Source organism: Heloderma suspectum, chromosome 4 (genome assembly GCF_057233095.1).
Source record: "Heloderma suspectum isolate Gila_16-S chromosome 4, 16-S_ref, whole genome shotgun sequence".
Taxonomy (NCBI): Eukaryota; Metazoa; Chordata; class Lepidosauria; order Squamata; family Helodermatidae; genus Heloderma; species Heloderma suspectum.
In genome coordinates this window covers 192,343,555-192,370,442 of record NC_139461.1, presented here as the reverse complement: position 1 = coordinate 192,370,442, position 26,888 = coordinate 192,343,555, and the positions used below count along the sequence as shown (strand labels likewise).

Genomic DNA, 26,888 nt, shown 5'->3' with positions numbered 1-26,888 from the left:
AAAGCCATCATGAGGAAGACATCATAAGGCAATTCCTCCCATGGGAGGTTTACAGTTCAGGAAGTGCAGGTGGCCTGGGAGGCTGCAGAGCAATGGAAAGATGTGTAATAGGGAGAGGAAACACACACAGCACCCTCAGCCACCTCGCAGTGATTAGGTAAGCTCAAAAATACCACCAAAAGAAAATCAAAATTCTGCCTCAAAAAAGTGGAAGCCTCACCACAGTTGATGCTGTTGCTACCTACAGAAGCAGTACAATAAACAAAAAAATCCTTAGGAAAAAAGAAAGAACCTGTGCTACAACCCCTGCCAATAGTGAGTCCTATCTCTGAGAAACTTTTGGAGACTTTCTCCTCCCTTTGGGAGAAATTTGGTGAAATTGTCTGCCCACAATTTCTCTGCCCACAAATAGGCTGGAGAATTTGGAGAGGCCATTTGTGCCCAGCTTTAGTTCCAAGTTAATAGCAAAACTCTCACAGATTTAACTGACCAAGAACATATGCAAAGATGCAAAGTGCGGCTGAGTCTATTCCTATTATTTCATGATTTTGGAAGTCATTCTGGAAGCACTTAACATGTGGAAAACTTACATCAGAATTGATTGTCTATACATTCCTTCTAAGAATAATATGGTTTTGTGATCAAGCTCCTATATTCGTGTTGGATTCTGTTAGCCCTGGAAAAGTTAGACTAGCCATTCTTATTTAAGTTTTTTCCCCTTTTAGTTGTGCAGGGGTGACTTCCAAATGCAATTGCATTGGGACTGGTGTGTAGTGTATAAGCTCCATCATGAATGCAGATCTTTTTTTACAGATTTTAGTCTTAATGAATGAGAGGTCCTCAGAAGTTTTGTTTTGTCACAGTTCTAATCGGGTACAAATACTGTGGAAATCAATACAACTTTCATGCATATAGCCATTCATTGGGGTTATGGTCTCTTCTTTTTGTCTATATTTTCCTTTTCTGGATACGTAAGGTACATAAAGTTATAAACCAGAAAGAAAAAAAGCACAGTAAAGAGGTCCATTAAACAAAAATATCACAAAGTGGAACAAAAATCTCATTACTTTACAAGCAGAGAGTATTGTAATATCATTTGAATGTTTTAATGAGTGATTTTATGAGTAAACACAGTTGATATTTATAATTCTCAGCACCCATCAAGGTGTAAGTTATTCATTTACATGGTCACTATGTCTTACAGAGGGAGAGTGCCAAATCCCAGATCCATTTTTGTATCAATGTTAATGTGTCAACACAATCATCATGATTAGGGTGTCAAAACTGGACTGGATTATTGGACTGGTCTCCTGTTGAGGAAAAAATATATAACATTTGTACATCATTAAAGGTATTATATACTTGCTTCTGCATATCCAGCATTTGCTTTAAATTGATGTTCCAAGTAATGCAAAAAGGAACAACAACTGTTAACACTCAACATCACATATCTGTTCTCCAACACGGTACATTTCTCAAAGTTTGAGCAAATTTACCTTTGGGCCTTGTCTCCCTGGATATCCTGGCAATCCCGGAACACCAAGTTTACCCTAAAGTTAAAAAGAGGTTTAATTCATTAATTCAGCAGCTACAGTACAACTCTCTCAATAGCACATTCACTCCAAAAGAATGACCAGTTGTGTATTTTATTAAATTAGATCAGGATCCAAAGATGCTTTTTGCATGGATATAAGGTATTTCCTGGTAGTTTTTGTTTGTGTTAAGGATAGCTTGTCTTGCCTCATCATTTTGCTGCAGCAAGCAAGATCTGGCTTTGAATGTGGTTCTCTTGAATGGCTTCTTTGGACCATGGCTTGTACCTTCACATTTCAGCTGCCCCTTCTTGACTTGACCAACACCAACCAATTATTAGCAGTTGAGGTGTTCCGTCCATACTATTGTAGCCACGCGGAGAGGAAAAGTGGGGCTGCGCCTGCTGGCCCCATCACCACCATCATATTCCCTCTTGGCCACCCCACACTGGGGGAAATGCCTGTAAAGGGAAGTCTACTGTAAATGCACAGGCTCTCCCCAGTGGCAGCAGGTGACTCCAGTTCCAAGGGGTTGTGGTTCCATTCAGGGTTTTAATTTCCACAAGCTCAAACTAATGGTGCTATCCAAGGTGCTGAAAGATGCTATCCAGGGTGCTGAACCCTATCCTCAAAACACGGTTCAGTACCTTGGATAGCACCATGAGAGGTTTGGCTGGTGGTAACTAAAACCTTGAATGGAATCACAGCCCTGCTGGAACTGGGGTCACCAGCTGCCGCTGGCTCTTCCCATGACTGGGAACCCTGCACAATGTGGTGGCAGGTCCAGTAGGGGCATTGTCTACTCTCCTCTTCTATGCAATTACAATAAAGTGGATGGAATGCCTGAAAAGGGCTATAGAATAGGTAAGGCTGAAAACTGGTGAGTGTTGAAAGTGGTATGCAAGAACTATCATTACAGGTAGATACATGTATCACACTATCACCTCTGTTAAACAGGTTCTGCAAACATTTTTAGTTCCAAAAACCTGTGAAACTCATTTGACCAGCAAAAACAACAGCAGGGCAAAAGAAATGTGTGTACACCGCATGCAAAGATGCCTCCAATATGACACTTTAACATTTGTAAAAACTATGGTCTGTCCACAACCAAAGTTGCTGAACATCCTAGGGGCCATCTACACAACACTGCTTTCAACCTCCATTCCATTGTAGCTGCGCAGTAGTGCAGCTGCAAATTAGCTTCTGATATGCATGGTGTGACTTACTGTGGCTCCAAGGAAAAAATCCGCTGTGCTGTGACACACAGCCGTGAACTACAGTAAACTGTAGCAGCCTCCAGTTGCACTGCTACATATGTTTTTAACATTTTTTAAAAAAATGCACAGCTGCACAGCAATGTGAGAATGTGGCCTCAGTGCCTCAGTTTTTAGTGGTTCTTTTGTATGTTAGGGGTTCTTTTGTGTCTGTCGATTTCTTGTTTGGTAAAATGTGGGTAGGTTGCTCCTTCGTTACCATGCCAACTGTTTGTACACAATCACACCAGTGGTCCTCCAGCCTCACACTCTTGCGATGGTTCACACATGTAAAGTGTTGTGCCCAGGTGAGAGGTACATGCCCACCCATCATTCAAAAATGGATCCCTCTGGTGTTAGGCTTTTGTCCAACATTCCACAGTGCTGCAGTTGTGCCCCCTTTTCCTCATTTCCTGGGATATGAGCTCATAAGAATGCATGTTCCCATGGTTGGAGCAAAGCTGGTCCTGGACCTTCTGCTCCCCCCACAGGTCTAGTAGGTCCAGTTTCTCGAGGTGTTTCCATGACCCCCCCCCCCAGCCCTTGGCCACTGACTCCAAAGTTGCCATTGTGAAGATACGAAGCTGCGAAGGTGTGGTTGAAAAAATGAGCATGCGTCTTCGTGCCACTGTAACTGCACAGCTTTGAAGGAATGAGGAGGAGGGGATGACTAAAGTAGTGAAGGGGCATCACACAGTGATGCTGCAATCACTAAGCATGCCCACCACATGCCCATCACAAAATGGGAAGTCAGTTTGGGAAGGGACAGACAGCTTGACAACCATGGGAACTCCACAGTAAACAAAAAATTCAGAGCATAACACCTCTGCGGAAATCCATATTTTCAGGATGAAAACCACAGTATGGCTGCGAAGTGGCAAAGTGGCACAATGACTATGTCATATGTCCCGAAGGACCTCAAATCGTCATAAGAACCCATCAACTTTCAGTAGGGGTTGAGGGGTGGGCAAGAAGCCACTTCCGCTGTGCCGCACACTGGGTTCGGTAGGGATGTCACAGAATTTCGCCACGAAACTCGGGGAGGCCGAATGCCAGTGCATTCGGCCCCCCGAAATTGGAGGCGAAACGGTCTGCCCCCCCTGCCCCCGGGACGGGACTTACCTTGTGTGAATGTCCCTGGCGGTGGCGGCTCCGGCGGTGGTGCGGCAGCAGAAGCTGCGGCGGTCGGTCTTCTGACCGGCTGCCGCTGCCGCCATTTCCAGTGAAAAAAAAAACAAAACCAAAAAACGTGATAGGCTACATAAAGATTTACGTAGCCTATCATGGCTAGATTTTAAAAAAATACCGTGATAGGCTACGTAAATGTTTACGTAGCCTATCACGGCTGAGTGAAAAAAAACCCCAAAAACCGCACATACGCAAATGGCGGCACCCATGGGTGCCGCCATTTGCGTTCCTTATTTTGGCATGTGTAGTCTACGTAAACATTTACGTAGACTACGGCGAAAATAACGGGAACACAAATAGCGTTCCCCTTATTTTCGCCGTAGTCTATGTAAATGTTTACGTAGACTACACGTGCCAAAATAAGGAACGCAAATGGCAGCGCCCATGGGCGCCGCCATTTGCGTACACATGGTTTTTTGTTTTTTTTCACTCAGCCGTGATAGGTTATGTAAACATTTACGTAGCCTATCACGGCTGACTGCAGGGACGCAAATGGCAGGCTGCTACGGCAGCCGCCATTTGCAGTCCCGGCAGAACAGGATTCGTGGCGGGAGGGACGGGGCACCTCCCCCCCGGCCAGAATTTCAGGGGGAGGGATGGGGCGACTCCCCCTGTAGCAGCCATATCGGGGGTCAGACTAATAGCCTCATGCTTCATGTTCTTGCTGAGCTCTTGCTCTCTGAAATATATGTTTGTAAGATGACGAGACACAGGAATTTCTTATCTTGTCAACAAAGGATAAGGTCATAGAATTGTATATCTTGTTCTCTGCTGTTCTCTTCTGTTCTCTGCTTATCATGGCTACCCTAGAACCCATTTCTTGTATTATAAACAATGGTTCTAGGAGAAGAAATGTTGAGGACTGCAACCCCAAACGGGAGGGAGAGGGGGAGCCATTTCCTATGTGTCACAATATCTATAAAAACAATGTGCTGATGTAAATCGGGGCTTCTGGCTCTTTGGAAGTGATTCCAGCCTTAAGCCCGTGCGTTAAATAATGAAACTCTTTTTTCTTCACTCCGTGGTCTCTCTGACTCTGAGTTCTGCAACATAAATGGTGCCGTGGCTCGGATGTGGCAGGCTCTGAGACAGAGAGGTGGCAGTTGCCTGCTCTTAATCGCCGCACCGGGAGGGAGGGCTCGGCGCATGCCTCCCTTTCTTGGCGCCACTGACCTTTTTGTCGGGTAAATGGGAGAAAGCCTGTGCCAGGATCGCCCAAACGGCAGCGAGCAGCAAGAGAACCTTGGGAAGCGGAGGAAGGAACTTGAGGCCTGCCCATACTGCAGCTGCAATTGAGTTGAAACCCACATTGGAAGCCTTCAGGAGAAAGGCAAGTATATGGAGTAAAAAGAGGGCCCCGCCTTTGGGAGAAAGGCCACTGGGCAGAAAAAAAGAGGGCCCCACCTTATGAAGAAGGTCAGTGTTAGTATACGTATACAAAAGGTGACTCACCCGATTGGGGGTGGAAGGGGGGACTTGATCACTCCCCCGAGCAGGCACTAATACTCAGCAAGGCGCTGAGGAAACTGCTTCGCTCTAGTGGAAAAGTGGGTGGCAGGGACATATGAATGAAGTGGTGAAATTGATAATTGTGTGAGTGGCTACTGCGGTTTCTGTTGCATACCGTCGACCGTCCGGGTGCCCAGGCTAGTAGCAAAGTGCGTGGTGTGAAATTCCTCTCGTGTCAGCCAGTGAGACCCCTTACTCGCTGACCAATCCCCTTCCCTCTTTGTGTCCGTCTTCATCTTAGGAGGGAGGCTATGGGAGGTGGGGGAATCAAGACTTGCACCCCCTTGAGATGTATGTTAAAAAAGAAGGAAAAAGATTTTTTTAAAAAAGATTCAGAATAGAGAGAGGAAACAGCAAAAAGCTCAAGGTCAAGCTGAGAGAAAAAAAAAACAAGATCTGAGGCTGTTAATTAGAGAAATGTTGCAGGACAGCCTGGCTTTTAACGAAGTGTGGGAGTGTGAGGCCGAAGAAGTAGCTGTTAGCCTAGCGCGCCGAGAGGGGGGGCAGGAAAATTGCCCACAATGTTCTGAGTTGTGCAACATCATCACCTCGCCTAATTAAAATAAAATCCCTAAGAAATGGAAACTGAAAATGAAGACCCTTCAGAAGATGAAGGCGCAAAATGGAGAATAAAGGTGAAGAATCAGCCCCCAGAGCACAGGCTAGACCCCTCTTCGAGTGAAAAGTGTGCCATAAGACTGTCCCAAGGCAGAATGAAGCGGAAAGACCACGATGAAGATTTCTGTCAAGGTAGCCGTGTTTAGCTTTGAACTGTCCTAGAATTTCATAGAGCCTGTAGACCATCAGCTATATGATTTCTGAAGAGCGTAACCATTAAGCTTTTGCCATGGGAATGGGATTCCCTGCAATGAAGAAATCTCACTGATTTGAGTGTCCAGTGTTACACTGCCTAAGTGTGTGTGCTGAAGAGACCGAGAAAGCAGACAGCATGTTCCTGGCCAAGCCAAAATCACGCTACTACCATGCTCCTGGAAGCTGCAATAAACTGTGTAAGCTGGAAGACCCAACCTGATTGAAAAGAAAAGAAGATATTAGAGTAACTGTCTTAGAAAGCAGTGAGATCTGTGTAGCTCGCTGGCTGATGCTGTCAGTAATGTTACAACTTTAAATTAAGACTGTTTTCCTGTTTGAGACCCCAGCGAAGAAAGCTAACCCAAGTTATTTATTGCCCGTGCCAAAGCAAAAATTTAGCTGCCCTGTACCTCATCGTGTCCTGTTTTGAGCTTGGGATTTACAAATACAAACAAACTGAGAAGCTTGCCTTTGAAGTCCTGCAAATCACCCCACCGCCTCCCCGAAGAAGATTAATGGCTGCCTGAATAATGCAAGTATAAGGCGATGCCCATCACCCCCCAGCGTCCTGAGTTTCGGCACTTTGCTTTCATGTACCGAGTTGAAGGGGAAGAGAAGAAAAGAGGGGTGTGAGTGTGTGTGTGATATTGTAAATCCCTGGCTAGCTTGTCTAGTGATAGATAGCCCCGAGAGCTCCCCCCCCCCAATTGCTAGATCTGCTCCATCATGCCTTACCATGCAAAAAGTGTTTTCCATTCATTGTGTTAAATTGCAGAAAAAGTTTGTTGTGTATATTTTATGATTTCTTAAATATCATAAAATATATGTGATATTTGCAGATTAGTGTTAGTTGAAACTCCAAATGATATTGAGTGTGGTTCCTAATGGATGACAAGAGAAAAGACAAAGACAAGTAGAGAAAGACAGAGGCAAGTAGAAAAAGACAGAGAAATAGAGAAAGTGGCAGACAGATAGAGAAGGGGGAAAAAAGAAGAAGAAAGAGAAGGCAAGAGGCAAAGAGAAAGAACATTTGTAGAGAAGAAGTGTGGCCATAGTTGCCCCCAGGGTGAATTAGAAGCAACTAATTATGCCTGGAGCTTATTACCTGGGGTAAAGTAGCCACAATAATGTAATAGTTCTATAAGATGAAGAAAATGTAACTAGAAAGAGAAGAAGAGCATATCCCAAATGTGTGTCATTGGGACTAGTGTAGGGCAGAAAAGTTTAAGTAAGTGAGTTTAACTTGAAAAAGACAAATGAAGAGACAAGGCTGGTGCATAGAGAAGAGAGTTTTATGTAAAAAGTTTGAAACATGATCTGCAATACAGGCAGATCAGCAAGAAAAAGAAAGCAAAAGAAAGAGAGAGAGATTTCTCTTCCCATACTAATGAATGAAAGTGTTATCAAGCACTTTGCTTGAGAAGCGAAGTTTGTTTACAGGAGGCTGTGCCTGAGAACCAAACACTTCTAGCCTATGCTAAAAATGCTTGCTAGTGTTGTGCTGCCTCATGGGTAACATGTATGGTATAAAACCCATTTAGCCCAATAGCTCGTGGTTCAGAAAAGCCACGATCCTTTCTGATCCAACCATTAGGTACGCCTGTGTGCTGTAAGTTACCCAATGAAGTCTCCTTGTAACTAACTCTCCCTGCTGGAATCCCAAAACACAAGCGGGGCTAGAGCGCCTCACCCAGTATCAAACCCTGCTGTTAGAAGCCATGAAGGCAGGTATGAAGAAGTCAGTTAATATGACCAAGGTGTCTAAAGTGCTGCAAGGTGCCACCGAGGCCCCAGAGCGTACTTAGAGCGTCTTTTAGATGCCTATCGCCAGTATACCCCCCTCGACCCAGAGGCCCAAGAAGACGTGGACAAGGAAATAGAAGAAGACCCAGCAGAAGCAGAGGCACAGTGTGCCCAGTGTGGACAAGATAGACATTGGTGGCATGAATGCCCAAATAAAATGAATCAAATACACAAAGGAGAAAACCAAAGGAGCCAGAACAGGCGAGAGAGAAGACAGCTTGAGAGGGGCTGTGACATTGACTGTGAGGGGCCGTGACATTGACTTCATGATTGACACTGGAGTGGCATCAAGAGCAAGCAAACGTTAGCCTTAAACAAAAAGTCCAAACACTGGGCAAAGTTCTTCAAGCCCAGCGTCGCTTTGTCTTAGAAAATAAGCCCCCAATTCCCATCAAAGAAGTTCATCCTTTCCAACCAGGAGATGAAGTATGGGTTAAAGAGGGAAAAAATAACCCTTTAACTCCCAAGTGGAGAAGACCGAAAACTGTTATACTTTCCACCCCCACAGCTGTAAAAGCAGCTGGAGTTAAACCCTGGATACATTGGACATGAGTCAAGAGAGCGAGAGGGGGGGAGTAGACTGTAAACAAAAATCATTTGAAAGGATTTCTTTCCTTTTCAAAAATCCTTTAAAAATTATTCTGAAAAAGCAGTAAGAAAACTCAGGCTAGACCTTACTGTGGTCACACCGGGAGACTGTCCACCCTGCGTACGGTCAGACCTGCAACTGGAGAATTAAAGAAGGGGACTAGACCCTACTGCAGCTAGCCAGGTGAATAGCTGCCCAGCGTACGGTCGGATCCCAAAGAAGATCAAACATGCGTGTTGTAGTGTTAGTAGTGTTGCATTGTGTTTCCTTAATAAGGTGCGAAAAAGGGGGGGTCTGCCCCTAGAGAGGGAAATCTGTCCCAGCGATTCGCTGATAATTACTGGCTTCACTTAGCTAACATCACTGGAGTAAAACATTTTTGTTTGCCAAAATATATATCTGCAAACAGGTTTTTTTATCTTTTTCTCCTCCATCATTTAATTTGACTAATAATAGTAATGCTGTAGATGTTCAAATCAATAATCTGCATGCATAATATAGTAGCTAACATAACAATGGGACAAAACAATTGGCTAAATTGGTTAACCCCTTGGCTTCCAGATCTTAGCTGGCTTAAGGCATTGTTCATCCTAATTCTACCAGTGTTGTTCATAGAGATACTGTTATGCCTTTGCATTCCTTGTCTTATGCGCTGCTTAACCAATCTGTTTTATGTCTTGGCTAGTAAAACTGCCGCCCTCTACGCTCTAATAGCTCAACAAGATATTAAGTAAGAGGGTTGCTATAAGAGTCCTGTGTTATGCTTCGCAAACCAGAATGTCTATTTGCGTAATGAAATGCTATAATTGTAATGAAATTATGCATTTAAGGGGGGAATGTAGCAGCCATATCGGGGGTCAGACTAAGTAGCCTCATGCTTCATGTTCTTGCTGAGCTCTTGCTCTCTGAAATATATGTTTGTAAGATGACGAGACACAGGAATTTCTTATCTTGTCAACAAAGGATAAGGTCATAGAATTGTATATCTTGTTCTCTGCTGTTCTCTTCTGTTCTCTGCTTATCATGGCTACCCTAGAACCCATTTCTTGTATTATAAACAATGGTGCTAGGAGAAGAAATGTTGAGGACTGCAACCCCAAACGGGAGGGAGAGGAGGAGCCGTTTCCTATGTGTCACAATATCTATAAAAACAATGTGCTGATGTAAATCGGGGCTTCTGGCTCTTTGGAAGTGATTCCAGCCTTAAGCCCGTGCGTTAAATAAAGAAACTCTTTTTCCTTCACTCCGTGGTCTCTCTGACTCTGAGTTCTGCAACACCCCCCCGGCCAGAATTTCAGGGGGAGGGATGAAGCGCCTCCCTGCCACCACGAATCAACTTTCGTCAAAAGTAAGGGACTTTCGTACATCCCTAGGGTTCGGGCAATATGGCAACCCGCACTGCATCACAGGTAATTATGTAAATAGTGGTTGTGCGAGAGGCATGCACAGGGGTGGGTAAAGAACCATGACAGGTTCTTTCACCTTCACAATTGTCCAAACGTGGCCAGTGTGTTGTAAAAGAAGAGTGCCAACGCATCTGCCAACAGGGGCAACAAAGAGGCATAAGAAACTATGAAAACTAGGAATCTGGGGACTTCGGGGAACATTTCACATTCCCACAAATCCATTTATTTATTTATTTTGCTCTGAAATGTTAATTTTGCAAACATTCAGAGCAGCCCTATCACTGACTCTAGCTGCTGGGTCCACTTTATGCTTATTACAGATTAGGTGGAGTATGACACAGTTTGTCAAAATAAAAGTAAAGAATCATATTCCACTCTCAAAGCCTGCATTAGTCAAACCTACAGGAGACAACCAACAATCCCACCCCCCAGCTAATAAAATACAGTCTGATGATTTAAAGATAATGCCTCCAGGACATAAAATCAGATTCTACAACATAACTGTATAGTTATGACTATTTCCAGGTCTGATGCAATCCAGGTCTGTATAAACATCCCAAATGTGCAAACCTGTCTTTTAAAAAAAATAAAAATAAAAAATCACATATCTCTTTTATGACAATTTCCACCACATTTGCTGCTTCTCTTAGCTCCAGCTCCTAGATTTATGAGATTTTATAAGAATTTAAATATGCTCTTTTAAAATTGTAACACTGGGTTTTGTGGCTGCCAAGAAGAAGTCTTTAAAAGATGAAACAGAGAAAAAAAATCAATTGTAGAATTATTATTTTTTTAAACCGCGGCTGCAAATGTGAAAATAAATGCCATGCTTTATTTATTGTTCATATTGGACCACACTTTGGGATATACTTCCATTTATGTATCTTGTGAAAGCAAAAGCCCTTTCTGGTGTCATTTCTCAAATGTATATGTCCTGGAAGAGTGAACCAATTCAAACAATTATGGGCCGGATCTAAATGTGCTCTTATGGGTTTTCTCATCATGGATGGGCTGCTTTGTACCTCACTCTAAAGGGGCAATCCTATGCATGTTCAGACAGATAAAGGGGCAATCCTATGCATGTTCAGATATGGGCTTGCTGGGAGTTGTAGGACTTTTTTCTATTGAAACATGCATAGGATTGTACCTTAAAGCTGTTGCCAAGAAGAGTGAAACTAAATTCAAAGACTTTCTTCCACTTCCAAGCCAGAACTGCTGCAGAATCTACTTATTACAGCACCATGTGATCTCCTACAGAAACTCCCATGCAAGCATTTGCAGAATGGCACTAGTGGCTATTTTCCTTCCCTTCACACTTCTTTAGATCCAACCCTATGCGTGTCACAGAATTTCCATACTGTCAGCCCAGATTGAAGAAGCTCAACAAGAATTCAGTTGAAGCTTGGAGGTGGGGGGCGGGGGTGATACTCATATATTCTTGTTTAAATGGAACTGGAATTTAATTGGAATTCAGTGATGACATTCCAATTATGCCTCCATTCATCCATAATTGTAATATTGGCTTTCTTGATTCATGACCTTGTTAACAGCTGGCAAGATGTCTTGCAACATTGTGGGGATCATTAATTCCAAAATAGCTCCCAACAGTTAAGCGAAGCTGAAAGGAACACTTTCTGGAATGAATGATCTGACTTTTAAGGTATTTTTATGATAGCTTATAAAGGTCACTAGCATCAAATCATAAACAGAGTACTTTCCTTCTCCTTTTTCTTCTAGTCCATAAACTGCTCTTCCTTAAAAGAGTATGCGTGTGAAACACAGAACGGGGATCATTTGGGGAGACCCCTTCAAAAGATCCTTACAAACGAACATGCAGCCAGGCTGACTTTGCAATCAAGCAGGAATTTGCATGAATGAAATCTTATCTCCATAACTTGTGTGTGTGTGTGTGTGTGTGTGTGTGTGCGCGTGCGTGTGTAGCACCGAAAAGTAATGTGTGTGGGGTGGAGGCACCTGAAAGTAATGGGCCAGTTCACACATCACAATGCCAAATCATGGGTTAATTAACCCGAGATGTGCGATATGTGCGAGTTGCTTCCATTTACTATAAACAACCTCCAATCAGCCCAACCAGAGGTTGTCAGGTTGTCAGCATGACATGTGAACCCACCGATGGGTTGTTTAGAGGAAAAAGCTGGCTGGGAATTATGGGACTTTCAGTCCAACACATCTGTAGAGTGCCAGGTTGGGAAAAACTGCTATATAGTGAGGCTGTCCCTGCTCCCTCCATCCACCTTTATTTTAATGTTCAAAGCATACATTATCTTAGGCTGTTATCCTATAGTTTCCTGGGGGTAAACCCCATTGAACTCAATGGGACTTACTTTTGAATAGACATTGCACTAGTAGTAATCTTTACTACAGACCTACAACATAGTATTATTATCTCCATATTACATGTGGTGCGGACTGAAGCTAAGAGACAGTGTCTGGCAGAGGTGAGATCTGAAACTACAGACTTCCCAATTCATACCTCCTACCACTCTACAAAAGTCAAAGAGGAGTTGGAGGTGTATTATAGAGCGTATACATGTCCTGATAAAGATTTAGCTCTGATGTAAGTCTTAATGAGAACACTTCTCTGGGATCCACATATGTTCCACAGACATACTCCGCACGTGGTTCTATTTGGACAAGTCAACACAGAATGAAAAATGGAATCGTTTATGTATCCACTTGTGCACCCATGTGCCATTTGTGCATCCACTTTTTCTACCACATACTAATTTGCAACATGCAATAGAGTGCTACGGTAGGAAATTACCATGATTCCACAAAGATGTCCCATTCTTGGGCTACTAACCTTTTCGCCAGCCTGACCAGGCCCACCTGGGTCTCCTGTTGGGCCTGCACGACCTTTGGGACCTTCAGGGCCATCTTCTCCTCGAGGCCCAAGAGGACCAACTTCACCCTTAAAAAAAAAAAGGCTGTGTAAATAAAAAACAGCCACCTGTCTCCTTGCAAAGGCAGTGTAATCAGTGGCCCACCTCCTGACTCCCTCTGTTAGCCAAATCGTGGCCTCCATGTAGCCCTCTAAGTGCAGTGGCTAAAGGCAGCCAACACAAAAAGGAAGGGAGATTGTCCAGATGGGGAGCAATCCCCTATAATTTGAAAACTGAGTGTAATCAAGGGTACAGTTATTCTGGCTGAAATCAACAAAGGCTGAAACTATAACTGAAATCAATTCTCCTGTAAGAAAAAAAAATCCACATTCACGTCTGAAACTAAAACATTGTTCTGGCAGCCTTTTAATCTTCAGTCTTAGTCTTGGCTAATGGCTGTGCTGTATTGTTTCTGTTGCTGTGCCTTGGTAAGGCATTTAGCTATGAGGTTTTAGCAATTATTTCAAGCAATTATTTCAATACTGAAACGTGATGCTATTTATTTATTTATTTATTGCATTTATACCCCGCCTTTCTCCCTCTCGCAAGGAACTCAAGGCGGCTTACATTATCCTTCTCCTCACCGTTGTATCCTCACAACAACAACCCTGTGAGGTAGGTTGGGCTGAGAGTCTGTGACTGGCCCAAAGTCACCCAGTGAGCTTCCATGGCCAAGTGGGGACTAGAACCCGGATCTCCCGGCTCCCAGTCCGTCACTCTCACCACTACACTACACTGGCTATAGTTTTGTTAACTGCTTTGATGTTAATTTGATACATAAGCTAGTTATAAATATAGTAAATAAATAAAATAAAATAAAAAGTGTGCTTGCTTGCTAGTATCAAATTGTACACCAAGTTTATAAAATGTCATCTTTTGTTAATACTGTATAGACATACAAACTGACTGTGCTGAATAAAGCAGCAATAGCTAGGTTGGATTTCATCCAGTCTTTCATCTTTTAAACCTTTCTCACAAATATTTTTGAAGTTCCCATCAGAAGACAGTATAATTATGAATACCAAATTATTTGAAGTCTGGTTTATACATGGCGAGGGCACATAATTTGTCTATATGGAAGGGTGCAGGGGAGAAGGTTACACACCTTCTCACTTGCCTCCCTATAATGAGAACCAGGATCCACATATAACCATGGATGGAGCCCAAATGAAGCAATGGAAATGGGGTTGTCATGTGAAAGAATTCATGTACATTGGACCCAGCTTTCATTACAGATTAACAGAAACTGAGGGTGGGGAAATTCAAGTCAGGAAAATATTTCAGAAGGGAGGGTTAAACTCTCTGTCCCCCACTGCCACAGTTCAGTCCAAATCAGCCCCTCACACACACTGCTTTTTAAGAGGCATTGGGAGATCCAACCACATCTAGTTTGATCCAAAGCATTTGAATATCTAAAGGCTCAATGCTATGCATGTTTGGACAGCAAAAAGTCCGACAACCCCCAGCATTCCCCAGCCACCATGGCTGGCTGAGGAATGCTGGAAGTTGTAGGATGTTTTTCTGTCTAAACATGCATAGGATTGTGCCCTAAGACTGCAATCCTATACATGCTTCCCTGGGAGTAAGGCACATTGAACTCAATGGTGCTAACGCCAGTCAGGATTACACATGGAGGATTGCACTGTAAGTTATGTTTAGCATCAATTATAGCATCACGATTACTTGTATGCACCATTTCGTTTGGTTTAATTCTGCTCTGAATGTGATAAATGGCTTCCATCTTTCTAATGATGTACTGGTTCAATTTATCCTCTCTAGCCATGTTTGTTTAATGGCAAGTAAATTTACATTAGGAGAATTTGAGAACTTTCCTCCAAATTGGTTTTAGCTCTGGAAAAGAGCCATGACAACACATTTCAGGGCAATGTGCTTAACCTCTGCTCTCTAATATACAGGGAGGAATGAGAACCAAAGTTTGGAATGTCTTGAGGGGGAAAAAATATCTGGAATGAAATCAGGCACCCCATTAAAGGAGAAGTTTTTTTGCAGGGGAAGACACAGGACAGATTTTCAGCATGGTTTAAAATCTCGCTGTTTGAGATATCCAAGTTTATTTTTATTGGGGGGGGTGTTATACATAAAAAAAACCTTCACAGCAATACACACACACACACGCATACATTGCAAGAGAGGTGGATATATTTAGAACAGTGGACAAACAAGCATCGTATTTTAAAAATATTAGTTGTGGTCAGTTTGTACTTTTAATAACAACAACAGCAATGTTAGCAACATGGGTGAAATCATCACCTTCCCTTTAAAGCAAAAGGATTAGTGCCTTCAACATGCATACTTATAAGCACATTTAATTGTTTCATAAGTTGGTCAGCGTATAGAACAGGCAATGGCAGGAAATATGGGTACCAATGAACTAGTCATATGGGTTGCTTTAAGCAGATTTTTCCTGTAAAAGACCATGTAGGGACAATTCGTCTCTCAATATTTTTCATGGATATGAAAAATGCAATCAGTAAAGATCATGTGAATGCAACTTTAGCATAGTTTAAAAGAGGGCAGGCCTGAAATGGGCCCCAACTTTGTGGTTCCATTGACAGGCTATGAAATTGTGGCAGGGTTTGGGGAGGGAATTCAGATATTTTCAGGGGGTGCAATTTTTTTGACGGGGGCTCCCAGAGCTCTCTGGTACCTCCAATTAGCTGGCAACTGCCATTTCCCCCCAGAATGCTCCTCAGAATGGCACATGTTTTGGGGAGATGAATAGCAACCACCAGCTGATCAGAGCTGTGAGGGAGTTCCAGTAAGTTTCAGCCCACGCACCACACTTGAATTGTGAAAGTGGGAGAGTGGTTTCACATTCTCTTTCACTCCCAAACCCACCTAAATATAGGCTGAACTCTTGATGCTTGAAAGCTCAGCCCAGGCTTAATTTACAATGGTGGCTATACATGGAATTCAGTGGCAGTCTGTGGATTCAACACACTTCAGTATCAAAAGTAGGTCTTGTTTATTAATGTGATTTATAGAAGAAGCTCAAAGGATTCATGGCAATTATCACTGATATTTCTTTTCTAACAATAAAATGCCCATCATAATAATGGATTCTGTGTGTGTGTGTGTGTGTGTGCGCGCGTGTGTGCATGTGTGTGTAGGGATGGTTTTTATATTGCAGGGAGTCCTGGAGGAGTAAAGTGCATGTTTGCATGGAACCCCTGTCAATCCAGGCCAAGCTACTCACTACTGAGACACTTTGCCCTCACTTTAATGGCATCCGATGCTTTAATTTTCCCTGTACCATTGAATGGCAACCTTCCACTCATTGGAGAGAAAGAAGGGCATGAGGGGCTGGGTAAGCCACTGAAGAAGGCTCCTCCCATTTCCATAACCTTGTCTTTTCGTCAGCAAAACTCTGTCTTAGATTCTCTTTCTTGCTCCCGCTAAAGTGTGATGGAACACTGGGAACTGAGCGGGGGGGGGGGGGAGAAATACTTACTCTGTCACCTTTTAGGCCCATGTCACCTTTAAACCCAGGGAAACCATCTTCACCCTGATAGGGAGAAAACATTATGGAGTTCTTTATGCAAACAGAATGGAAATTATTGAAGAAGTGGAATGAATGCATGCTTATAATGGACACAGCAGCCATGGCTATTTTGCTGTAAGTCGCAATAATTTACACTACTAAAGCTGGATCATAATATGCCAAATAATTTTAGTATAGCCGTTTCTGTATCAGATAAAAACATATTGCCACACCTGAATTGAATTACTTTTCAGCTGTAAAAGGAAGAATGAATAATGAGCCAAGTGCTTAAGGCAACAGACACATTCATTTCTTAATTCGTCAAGGAGCTCTTCATTATGGCATGACTCTTCTGTATTAAATTGCCTTGTTATATTTTCAGCTTTAAGATGTGAGGCTCCTTCCCTGTCAGATACCTCTCCTTCAAAAGGAAATTAGGGTCTGGCCCCAAATACACCAACTAGTGATTAAGGGCTGATCGACACATCTGTATTTCTCATGTGGCAGATGTAGCACAAGTGGTGAAGTTCGGAACGGCAAGGTTCAGAAATGAACTCCCCTGGTGTAGAACTCTCTGAGCCAATTGCAAACAAAGCCCGAATGCATTAACTCTTATCCCAAGACAGAATGGGCTCGCCCTGTCATCAGCCTCCCTTTCCCTTTTTCATCCAGCTGTATGTGTGGAATTGGTGGCTGCAGCAGCAGCAGCCACAGGGAAGATGGTAATAGAGCCACTCCTAAGCTGAATGATTTCTTAAAAGCTGCTGCAGTGCATCCAGAGTGTCAGGAACGTGGCAAATGCAATTCCCGGACCCTCCTGACATCCTTTCCAAGGACGTCCACAGCCCTGTAAATTGCATTTCTCAATGCTCCTGGAGTCCAGATTGCTGCTGTGCATGCTCACAGTCACTTCCAGTGTATCAGTAACCCTGGAAAAGGTTGTTCCTAGTCCCATGACCCCACCACTGGTGACCAGCTGAAGGGCTGAGACACACCTTTTGCACTGTATAGAAGCATCCCTTACAGGCTGTCTCAACTTCCCTATGGAAGCCAGCCTTACACTTAAGAGAACCACAAATCCACAGAGGGAAGCAGTGCCAGGTCCAGGTTTTTGAGGGTCCTCGGGCAAGACCCCCTCAGCAGGCCCCCTCCATCAGTGAGGTGAACAAGCACACTGCAATGGGGAAGAAGAGGAGCAAGTCCAGGGGACCATTGTCAACGGGGCCCTGCTGGGGTGTGCGCCCTTGGCAATGTGCAACTATGCTTATGCCAAGGAATACCGACTTCTCTATTTAGAAGGCTGCTCCATTCTCCAGACAATTTTCTGGTGGTCATACTGACAAACTGACCCCCACATAGTGGGTGAGGCTCTATAATACAAACGGCAACATCTAGCAATAAGGACTTAATAATGGTAGACAACGTGCATTCAGTCAGCTGAGCTGACAACTTCTCCTTCTTATAAATGAAGACTATGAGCGAACTTTTTACCACCCCTTGATTAGAATTTGGTGGGGCCATCAGGGGTCAGGTAAAATTGCTCCAGGACTGGATCCAACCTGAGAGTCGCCAGATTAATTCCATGAAATATTAGTCCCAGAAGGGTTTTTGAGGGAACCATCTTTATCCTGGGGAAGACAATATCTCTGGACTGAACAAGCTTGTAGCCAAGTGGTTTACTGTAATGGCTGTGTTCTTCTGAGTGATTTCTACAGTGAAGTTATATTGCTTGCTGACAGGCAAGAAGGTCTTGAATGAATGACAGCAAATATCAACTATTGTAAGAGAACAGCAAGAGCTTTGAGCTTCTCTTCCACTTTGTAAGAACTGTCTATATTGTATCCTTTATTCAGAAATGTCTTCTTTCCCGTTGCTAACCAAGGGTGCAATCCTATCTGGATACAATTGCCAGCCTCAGAAATCCTCTCTTCCATGTGCCAGCTGCTCTGCATTTTTGCCTAGATGTCAAAGGCATGGCTTCAGGGAGGGGAGAGAAGGGGCCTGAAGACCTGATAGGAAGCTGCATAAAGCAGCTTCCATGGCCTCTCCTCCCCGTCCCTGGGACCCCCCTCTTTTCCCCATCTCCGCACTCCATTTTCGAGCACTGGAATATAGCTGGCACATAGAGAACTGCACCAGCTACATGGGGGTGGGGGAGGAGTGGAGAGCACAGTTTCTGGGAATTGCAGTTGGAGCCCTGGCTCTGACCTCAGTTCCCAGAAACCAAACAATCCTATGGCCCTCTAGACAATGTCTAGCGGATATAGGATTGCTACCTAGAGGCACTTGTAATGTTTTGCAAGTCTAAAACATAGTTTTACTACTCTGTTCAGTAACCACCAAGGACATTTCTTTCTTGACTGCCATGTGTGGCAAAGGTGCTTCCGCCAACAAATAGCTTGAGTTGTTTTTATTCTAAATGAGTACCCAATAGAGAAACTATTTATTTGCTTCTGAAAAAAAAGAAAATCCAAATGAGAGGTGGTATACAGTCCCAAAGACACAATTGGAGGAAGCCTCGTGGTATCTTAGGATGTGAGTGTTTTGGAGGATAGTGTCAGGACTGCCCCTGTTGTCTTCTGAACCCTCCAACAGCCAGAATCAACAGTCAGACAAAAGGGCTGCTTTCCAAAGCTTTATTTCCATTCAACCTAATGAGGCTTACATATGCTAATTGATTGAGACTCAGAGAAAATGCAAAGGAACAGCCTGCTAGGGGTTTCTAAGAGTTAGGACGTCAGTTGGTTTCCATTTGGAGAAAAGTGCGGGAACTCTCTGAACTTAAGGAATAGGAGGGGAAATTTTCCCCCTTTCCCGTGGGGCCTCAGGGCACAGCTGCTGATGTTGAGCCAACTGGGCTGCGCGCCTCAGCTCAGCTCCCTCAACCTCTTGCTTGTGCCTGCACCTGGCGTCTAAAAGCTCAAGTTGTCCCTCCTTTTCCATGCCAGGGTCAGTATCGCTCCCAGGAATGTGAGCGGGGGGGGGGGGGTCCCCTCCAGCTGCACCTCTGAAACCTGAGGGGGTTCCTCTCCCATGGACTCTATCTCCTCCTCAGAATCAGAACTACTTTGGGACACTATGGGCTCAGATCCAACCCTGACAGATAGTGCTAAAAGGATGCATGAGGTCTTTACCAAGCCATAAATTAAAATTCCAGGATGTGAAGGACATATTCCCCTAGAATTCTCACAGTGGTACCTTAGAACACAGATGACAAAAATAAGCTTCTATCCTTGGTACCACAGACAAGGCACGGGTGGCCAGCCGATGGCCTGTAGCTGCATGCAACCCACCAGCTGGCACCATCCATCCAGCCCCAAGCACCTGTCAGCTCGGAAGTGGTACCTTGACAGCTGCTAATGTTCTGAGCAGCAATGTTTCAAAGGACTCACTTGGAGAATGATTCTGCCTTAGACAGCTAGGTGAGGTACCACTTCTCAGACAGCCCGCACTTCAGAACTCTGTTGGGCAGATGCCCCAGAGGCCTTTGCATCAGCGCAGCAGCCCCTGGGATATCTCTCCATTCTGGTGCTGGGAAGCGTGGCCAGCCAGTCTAGAAATGGCCCACAGTTCTAATGTGTGATACCTTTGGCTTGGGTTTTGTTGCTTCCCGAGGACTGCTCAAGCAGCAGCACAGCCAGATGGAAAGGCAATGCAGTGTGCCTGTCAGGGTGGAAACTGAGCCCATAGAGCCCCAGAGCAGTTCTGATTCTGAGGAAGAACAGCAATCCATGGGGGAAGAGTTTGCTCATCTCTCACAAGCACAGCAGCTGGCAGAGATTCTTCCTGCCAGCATTCCTGGGATAGATAATGACCCTGGCAATGAGAGAGTGCTGGAGGGGGGTTTGCTGGACGCTCGGCGCAGATGCAGGGAGCGATGACAGATGGAGGGCGCGGAAAGGAGGCGTAGTGCTCGTTTGGCGCACAAACAACGATCGCATCCCGAGGACCCAAGGGAAAGAGGGAGGATCTCTCCATAGCCCATAAACTCAGAGTCTTCCCATGGTTCTCCTTCAAACGGGGACCAACTGCCTTACCTGGAGCTTAGGCTACTCTGCTATCTTTCCCCAGTGCTGTTCCTTGCTTAGTCGCTAGTGATTAGTATCTGTAAGAGTCATAAAGGAATAAAGGAATAAAGCCTTGGAAAGAATCCTTGTCGTCTGTGTCCTGAGTTGGCTATTGGAGGGGACTGCAAGAGGCAGCTAGGGCGCTCCTGACAGTGCCTGCTCATGAGTTGTAGACTATTTTTGAGCTCGAGAGGGGCAACACACTCCTTCCAGCACCACAACAGTGGCACATCCCAAGGGCCACAGCGCTGGTGGGAGCATATCTGATCTTTCCTGTCTACTGGACCATGTGGAGAAATCGCAGAGGGTACTAGACTGTACACACTCACGATGGCAATTTTCCAGCTACTATGTCAAGCTTTCTGGCTGCTGTGAGTTGCTGTGTGCCTGTATGGTTCTGTTGACACTGAGGTTTATCCATGAGATTTCACAGACAAGAGCAGGGGTGGGGGCAGGGGAAACTAAGCAGACAGCTTGCTTATGTGAACTGGACTTGGTACAAACTTTCACACAATACCACGCTGGCAAAGTGATATCTGAATGTCACCATTACCATTTTAGAATATTCTAGTTCCAGCACTGGTATATTGAACAATGGGTGGGGAGTATAATCTCTGAAGCCTATTCATCACTATTCATTCAAAGTAATTCTGGTTATGATGGCATGTTTCTGCTTTTTTGTACTGTAATAATGATATTCTGATGTATCACAGTCCTTTTGTAGATTTATTCTACTCCTTCTTATCATTATCATAATTATAGTCATTTATAAAGCACTATGATTCAATACACTAGCATCTGTCTGTCTGTCTGTCTGTCTGTCTATCATCCATCCATCCATCCATCCATCCATCCATCCATCTATCCATCTATCTATCACATTACTGTACTGCCCTACAGCCGAAACTCTTTGGCATTTGATTTTCAGTTAATGAGCTGAGTCCTTTTTGTACTAAAATATAAACCATGAAAAAAATAAACACAATAAAAGAATTACCTTTTCACCTTTGCCACCCTTTAGACCACGAACACCATCGGCACCCTATTAGAAAACAGTGATAACAATGGCAAAGTTACCAGACCAGTTAAGAGAAAAAATACAGGGCTGATTGTTTATCAAATATAAAATATCCATACCTTTACTCCACGAGGGCCAGGATAGCCAATTGGACCCTGTGGGCCTGGAGGCCCCTAAAAGAAATGGGATTATATTTAGATTGTATTATTTTTAAATAAGATGCACACACTGGTGCTAGCGTAACACATCCAAATATTTTCAGGGATTTGTTGGTTCAGGGAGACGGTGGACATCAGGGACAGGTTTTTCAAGGGTACTTGTGATTATAAGTGGGTTTTTAAACAGCATGAAAAACAAAAGATACAATGAACTTTGCCATGCAAACCCAATTGAAATTGATGGCAAACTACCCAGCAATTCTGGGGTATTGTGGAACTCCCTCAATGTGTTCAATCTAGAACTACAAACAATCTACTTTCTCTGTGTTAAGGGTGACACCAAATGTCACATGACACATATAGGTATGGTATCCTAAGTTATTTTAATGGCAAACATAAATGGAAAGGCTCAAAAAACAGATTTATTCCGTAACTGATGTTTACTGAATTAATCTACCAGACCAGTATCTACACTCATTCCCCCGCCCCCACTATTAAGAAATTGTAAAGAGAAAATGCCCCATGTACATGCTATTGAGACCTCTTTGGGGTGGTCAGTTATCAGATCTGAAAATAACACTTAGAAAATGGGGGAAGGGGAGGAAAAAGAAATAAAAGGAGCACTTTGAATCTCTTCTAAACTAAACAACACTGTAGTTACAAACTCCAGTCTGCACTACTTAGACTGAGAGATGATCCACATCACCGTTTTAATGTGCTGAATGGAAGAAGAGTTAGTATTTCTTTCTAGTCTGTTCATTCATGGTGTTGAACTGGCCTCAGATTGCAACCTGCTATGTCCTGAATCGATGCTTTCGAACTGCGGTGCTGGAGAAGACTCCTACGAGTCCCCTGGACTGCAAGGATGTCAAATCAGTCAATCCTAAAGGAAATCAACCCTGAGTGCTCATTGGAAGGACAGATACTGAAGCTGAAGCTCAAATATTTTGGCCACCTAATGCGAAGAGAAAACTCACTGGAAAAGACCCTGATGCTGGGAAAAACTGAAGGCAAAAGGAGAAGGGGATGGCAGAGGATGAGATGGCTAGATAGCATCACCGATGCAATGAATATGGACTTGAGCACGCTCCGGGAGAGAGTGCAGGACAGGAAGACCTGGCGTGCTATGGTCCATGGGGTCACGAAGAGTGGGACACGACTGAATGACCGAACAACAACAACAACAATGTCCTGCTTCACTGTGTCAGCTCAGCTCCTAAAGTACTGTATTCTAATACATTAGTGCAGCTGCATATGAAGGGAGGTGCTCTTCGGTAATCACCCTTGACAACATGGAGGCAGTACCAGGTAGGGATGGTGTGGGCACCAGACTGGGTCCAGGCATCTATTTGGCTCCCACCCCCCACCTGTGCCCCCAGACTGAGCCTCTGACCCTGCTTGCCTCTGCTTGTGCCCTCCTGGACATTCCCCACACTCACCCAGAACCATCCACGAGTGCCCGCCATTTTCCCGAGCTTGTTTTTTTTTTTAATGAAAAAAGGAGGTCCTTAAAAATGTGCATATTTAAATATGCAGAAATTCAGGCTGGAAAAGGCTGATCTACACAATATTAGAGACATAAACTGACTCCCCACCCCCTCCCCCACCACCTCATAGGAGGCGCGGTTTGTCCCGGGTTCTGCGCTCATAAGAGCAGCATGGAGTGTCCAAAAAGGAGGTGTTCCTGGAGGTGGGGAGGGGACCACAGAAGCACCATTACGATGCTTCCTATGTGCCATTTGGCCTCCCCCCACTCCACTGCTCTAAGGCACCCCAGCTAGACAGCTGAAATCGGCTGTCTAGCCACAAATGCAGGGCAGCCGGAGCATGGAGAAGATCCCCTCCATGCTCTGCCCACCCAGCACTGGATAGTCATCTGCCGCCGAGTTTGGAGGTGGCCAACTATCCCCACAGGATTGTGCCCTAAATTGTTCAGTTCTCAGAACTGATCCTGGCACAGAATTTGGAGATTTTGGCTACCCAGTACATGCACCATATTGAAAATATTTTCCCCTTCCCCTGCTTTCCTCTGAGCAGTCTTGGTTTATCCTTAAACACAGAGGGACCTGTTGACAGAATAGCAATCAATATATGTCTACTGATGCGTGCCAGAGAAAAGGGGGGGGGACACACCATGGGTTCGATTTGCAGCAAAGTAGATTTTACTTGAGTTCTAGACATTCTTCTTGACTGTAAGATGAGTTGGCAGATAGAAAAAAAAAAGTAGCCTGAGCCCTGAAGAAAATACAGCACCTCTTGTCCCTGAGGATTTTAAAGAAGAGACCCAATAAACATTTCTCAGACAAGGTTTCAGTCTGGGCAAGGAAGCTGCCTTATACCATGTGAGACCACGGCTCAATGTCATCAACACTGACTGGCAGCAGCTCCCAGGGTTTCAGGGTCCCTGAAACCTCCCTCTGCCGAGTCGAAGCGGAGGGAGTACGAATTGGTTTTCCCAGCCCTACGTGGAGATGCCAGGAATTGAACCAGGGACCTTTTGCGTCCAAAACATGTGCACTGCTTCTGAGCTACAGCCCTTCCCCTGCAGTTGGGAACTGGGCTACAAACTCAATGGGCTAGTTCTGATGTAATTTTCCTCCTCTCTACCAAAGAATACCCACGGAGAACAGCCATGGGAAAACAGCTGTGCTTTGGCATTCAAGATCTGCACAGGTTTTGCAGGAATGATCCACAAACATGACACTGCTGCAGCTCATGCATCAGTCCTGCAATATCAATATGGATTTTGCACCTTTCTAAATGATATCCCACTAGCCTGTTAGCAAGAAAACGTGTTCATCTCCTTGCCTCCTCTTACTGAACCGTGTTACAAGCCAAGGCAGAGGAGGTACCATCAGATAGTTGTGAAGTACCTGGCTGTGTTTAGTAGGGCTGTGCGCTGCTTCAGTCCGAACCCTGAATAAGCACCGTGAGTTTTGAGTATAGGGATGATTCACAGTGCTTTTTGCATATACGTCTATGTGTTCCGTGAATCGCCCAGGCAGGAGGAGGAGGAGGTGCGGCATATGCCCCTACTGCTTGCTAGCTGTCTCCTCCTTGTGAGCAGGAGATGACTAGCAGTTCTTGACGGCCGAGCAGGCACAAAGAGGAGGTGGCGCGGCGCTGAGATGTATAGCTCTTTGCTTTGAACGTTTTTGTGGAAACAATCAAATTTCAGCTGCATCTACCACAAAAGGTTCTGGGCTAAACTGCTTGAAACTTGGCAGGTGGGATCCCCTCTATGTTGGCAGAGAGACCCCCAAGTTTCATGTACTTGTCATAAAAACTGAAAAGGTTATGGCCATTTGTGTTTTCCTATGCAAGTCAATGGGAAAACGCCCAAACCGAATGATCCGGATATCCAAATCTCACTTTGGATCCAGAACTGAGTCGAAGCGGAGGGAGTACGAATTGGTCCGAGTCAAAGCAGGGCTGGTTCTGAGGGTCCGAAGTGGCATCAAAAGCAAAGTAGGGGGTCCATGCACAGCCCTGGTGTTTAGCAAATGTGTGGACTTTCACCTCAGAAAGAGCCCTGTACCATGGCCATAGGATGGGTTACAGCTGAGTAGTACTGAAGGGACAGAGTTGGCCCAAGACATTTTGTAGTATAAGATGAAGCGCAAGATGGAGACACCTTCCTAGTCCATGCCCCAAAGCTCACTGGATTGGCAGGTGAATCTTACATCAGCATTGGTGATGGGATATCCTCCTCCACAACACCTGATCCAGCAGGCTAGTTTAGGGCCCCAGACAGGTTTGTGTAGCATACACAGCTCAGTCCTCCAACAGAGAGGAATGGCTGGAGAGTTCTTGAGTAACCACCAGGAAGCTGCCACCACTGCCTCCCAGCATCTGTCGTTTGAGGCGGTCATCTCACTCTGCCTAATGGCAGGGCCAGCCCGGTGAAGAGAAGAGGAGAAGGAAGAGCCCAAAGTAAAGGGGCAGAGAAAGCAGTAGACAGGTACAAGAAGGCCAAGGGATACCCTGTCTAAAGGAAGTTAGTGTGGAACTAGTGAATGCCAAGGGGAAGTGAAGCTCACCTTTCAGTACATATTCCATCTACCTATATCCAAAATAATGCATATTTCCACAATTATTCCTCAGTGGAGGAAGAAAAGTTAGCTCAAAAATCAGGTTCTATGCATCTAATTCCTGTATATCTTTCATGCTCTTCACTTAACAACACATAGTAGGCATCCTTCCATATGTTCCATTCTACATATAAGAAGAATTATACACATGCTTATGACAAAAAAAGAAAAGAAAGCATAAACATACCAAGGCACCTTTCTCTCCAGACTGGCCTTCTTTGCCTGGGTGACCCTATTTACAAAATATATAGGCAAGGGGGGAAACACTTAGTATATTAACAATTATAAATCATTATACAGATTTAGTTAAATGCATACACTACGCCATACTAATGATTTCAGGTGCTGTTTTGTTTTAGATCCAACTCAAGCTATAAAAACAGTGCAAGAGCATGTAAAGCACTTGAGAGTCTCCCCCTTCAATGCTTTTTCTTCTGGAAGATGTGAACTGATTATTTTTATCTGTCACCGAACATTACACTAAGCACACCGTTAAAGTTATGACACAACAAGATGAAAGAAAACAGTAATGGAGATATTTTGTAGCATGTGGAAATCTGGTTCTCAAACACTTTATTTATTTATTTATTTATTTATTTATTTAGCACTGGGCAGGCTCACTCTACAGTCTTTTAATAACCATTCTCTTTTCCTAGTGGACCTCAGGAACTGTAGTTCTATTGAGGAAGGCTAGGTTTTTTTGTCAGAATTTTCAGCAACCCACCAAACTACAATTCCCAGGTTATTTTGGAAAAAGCCACAACAGGTACAGTGCTATAGGGTCAATGTAACAACAGTTCAGCTGGATCATCAGTCGGAAGGTCCACTGTGCTTCCCCATAGTCACTAGCTAGCTGTTTCTTGGGAACCCACAAGCAGGGCAGGAGGGAAACAGCTCTCCTCTGTTGCTATTCAGTGACATATTGGCTCTGAACTGGAGGTTCCATTCAGCTATCTTGGCTAACAGCTGTTTTATAGACTTACCATCTGTGAATATGTCTAATCCCCTTTTAAAGGCTATAGCCTACAGTATTCCCAAGCGGTCTCCCATCCAAAT

At 44.3% G+C, this 26,888-nt stretch overlaps 1 protein-coding gene across 1 annotated transcript in view; it reads right to left on the bottom strand.

The window, feature by feature from the left end:
* COL11A1 (collagen type XI alpha 1 chain) overlaps positions 1–26,888 on the bottom strand; it is a 331,740-nt gene that overhangs the window by 121,955 nt on the left and 182,897 nt on the right. Inside the window, exons 26-31 of the mRNA XM_084851680.1 lie at positions 26,020–26,064; positions 21,703–21,756; positions 21,563–21,607; positions 16,469–16,522; positions 12,918–13,025; positions 1,497–1,550 (exon numbers count right to left, since the gene is read on the bottom strand). Of these exons, the coding sequence (XP_084707806.1) occupies positions 1,497–1,550; positions 12,918–13,025; positions 16,469–16,522; positions 21,563–21,607; positions 21,703–21,756; positions 26,020–26,064 (360 nt within the window). The remainder of the gene's footprint in view (positions 1–1,496; positions 1,551–12,917; positions 13,026–16,468; positions 16,523–21,562; positions 21,608–21,702; positions 21,757–26,019; positions 26,065–26,888) is intronic.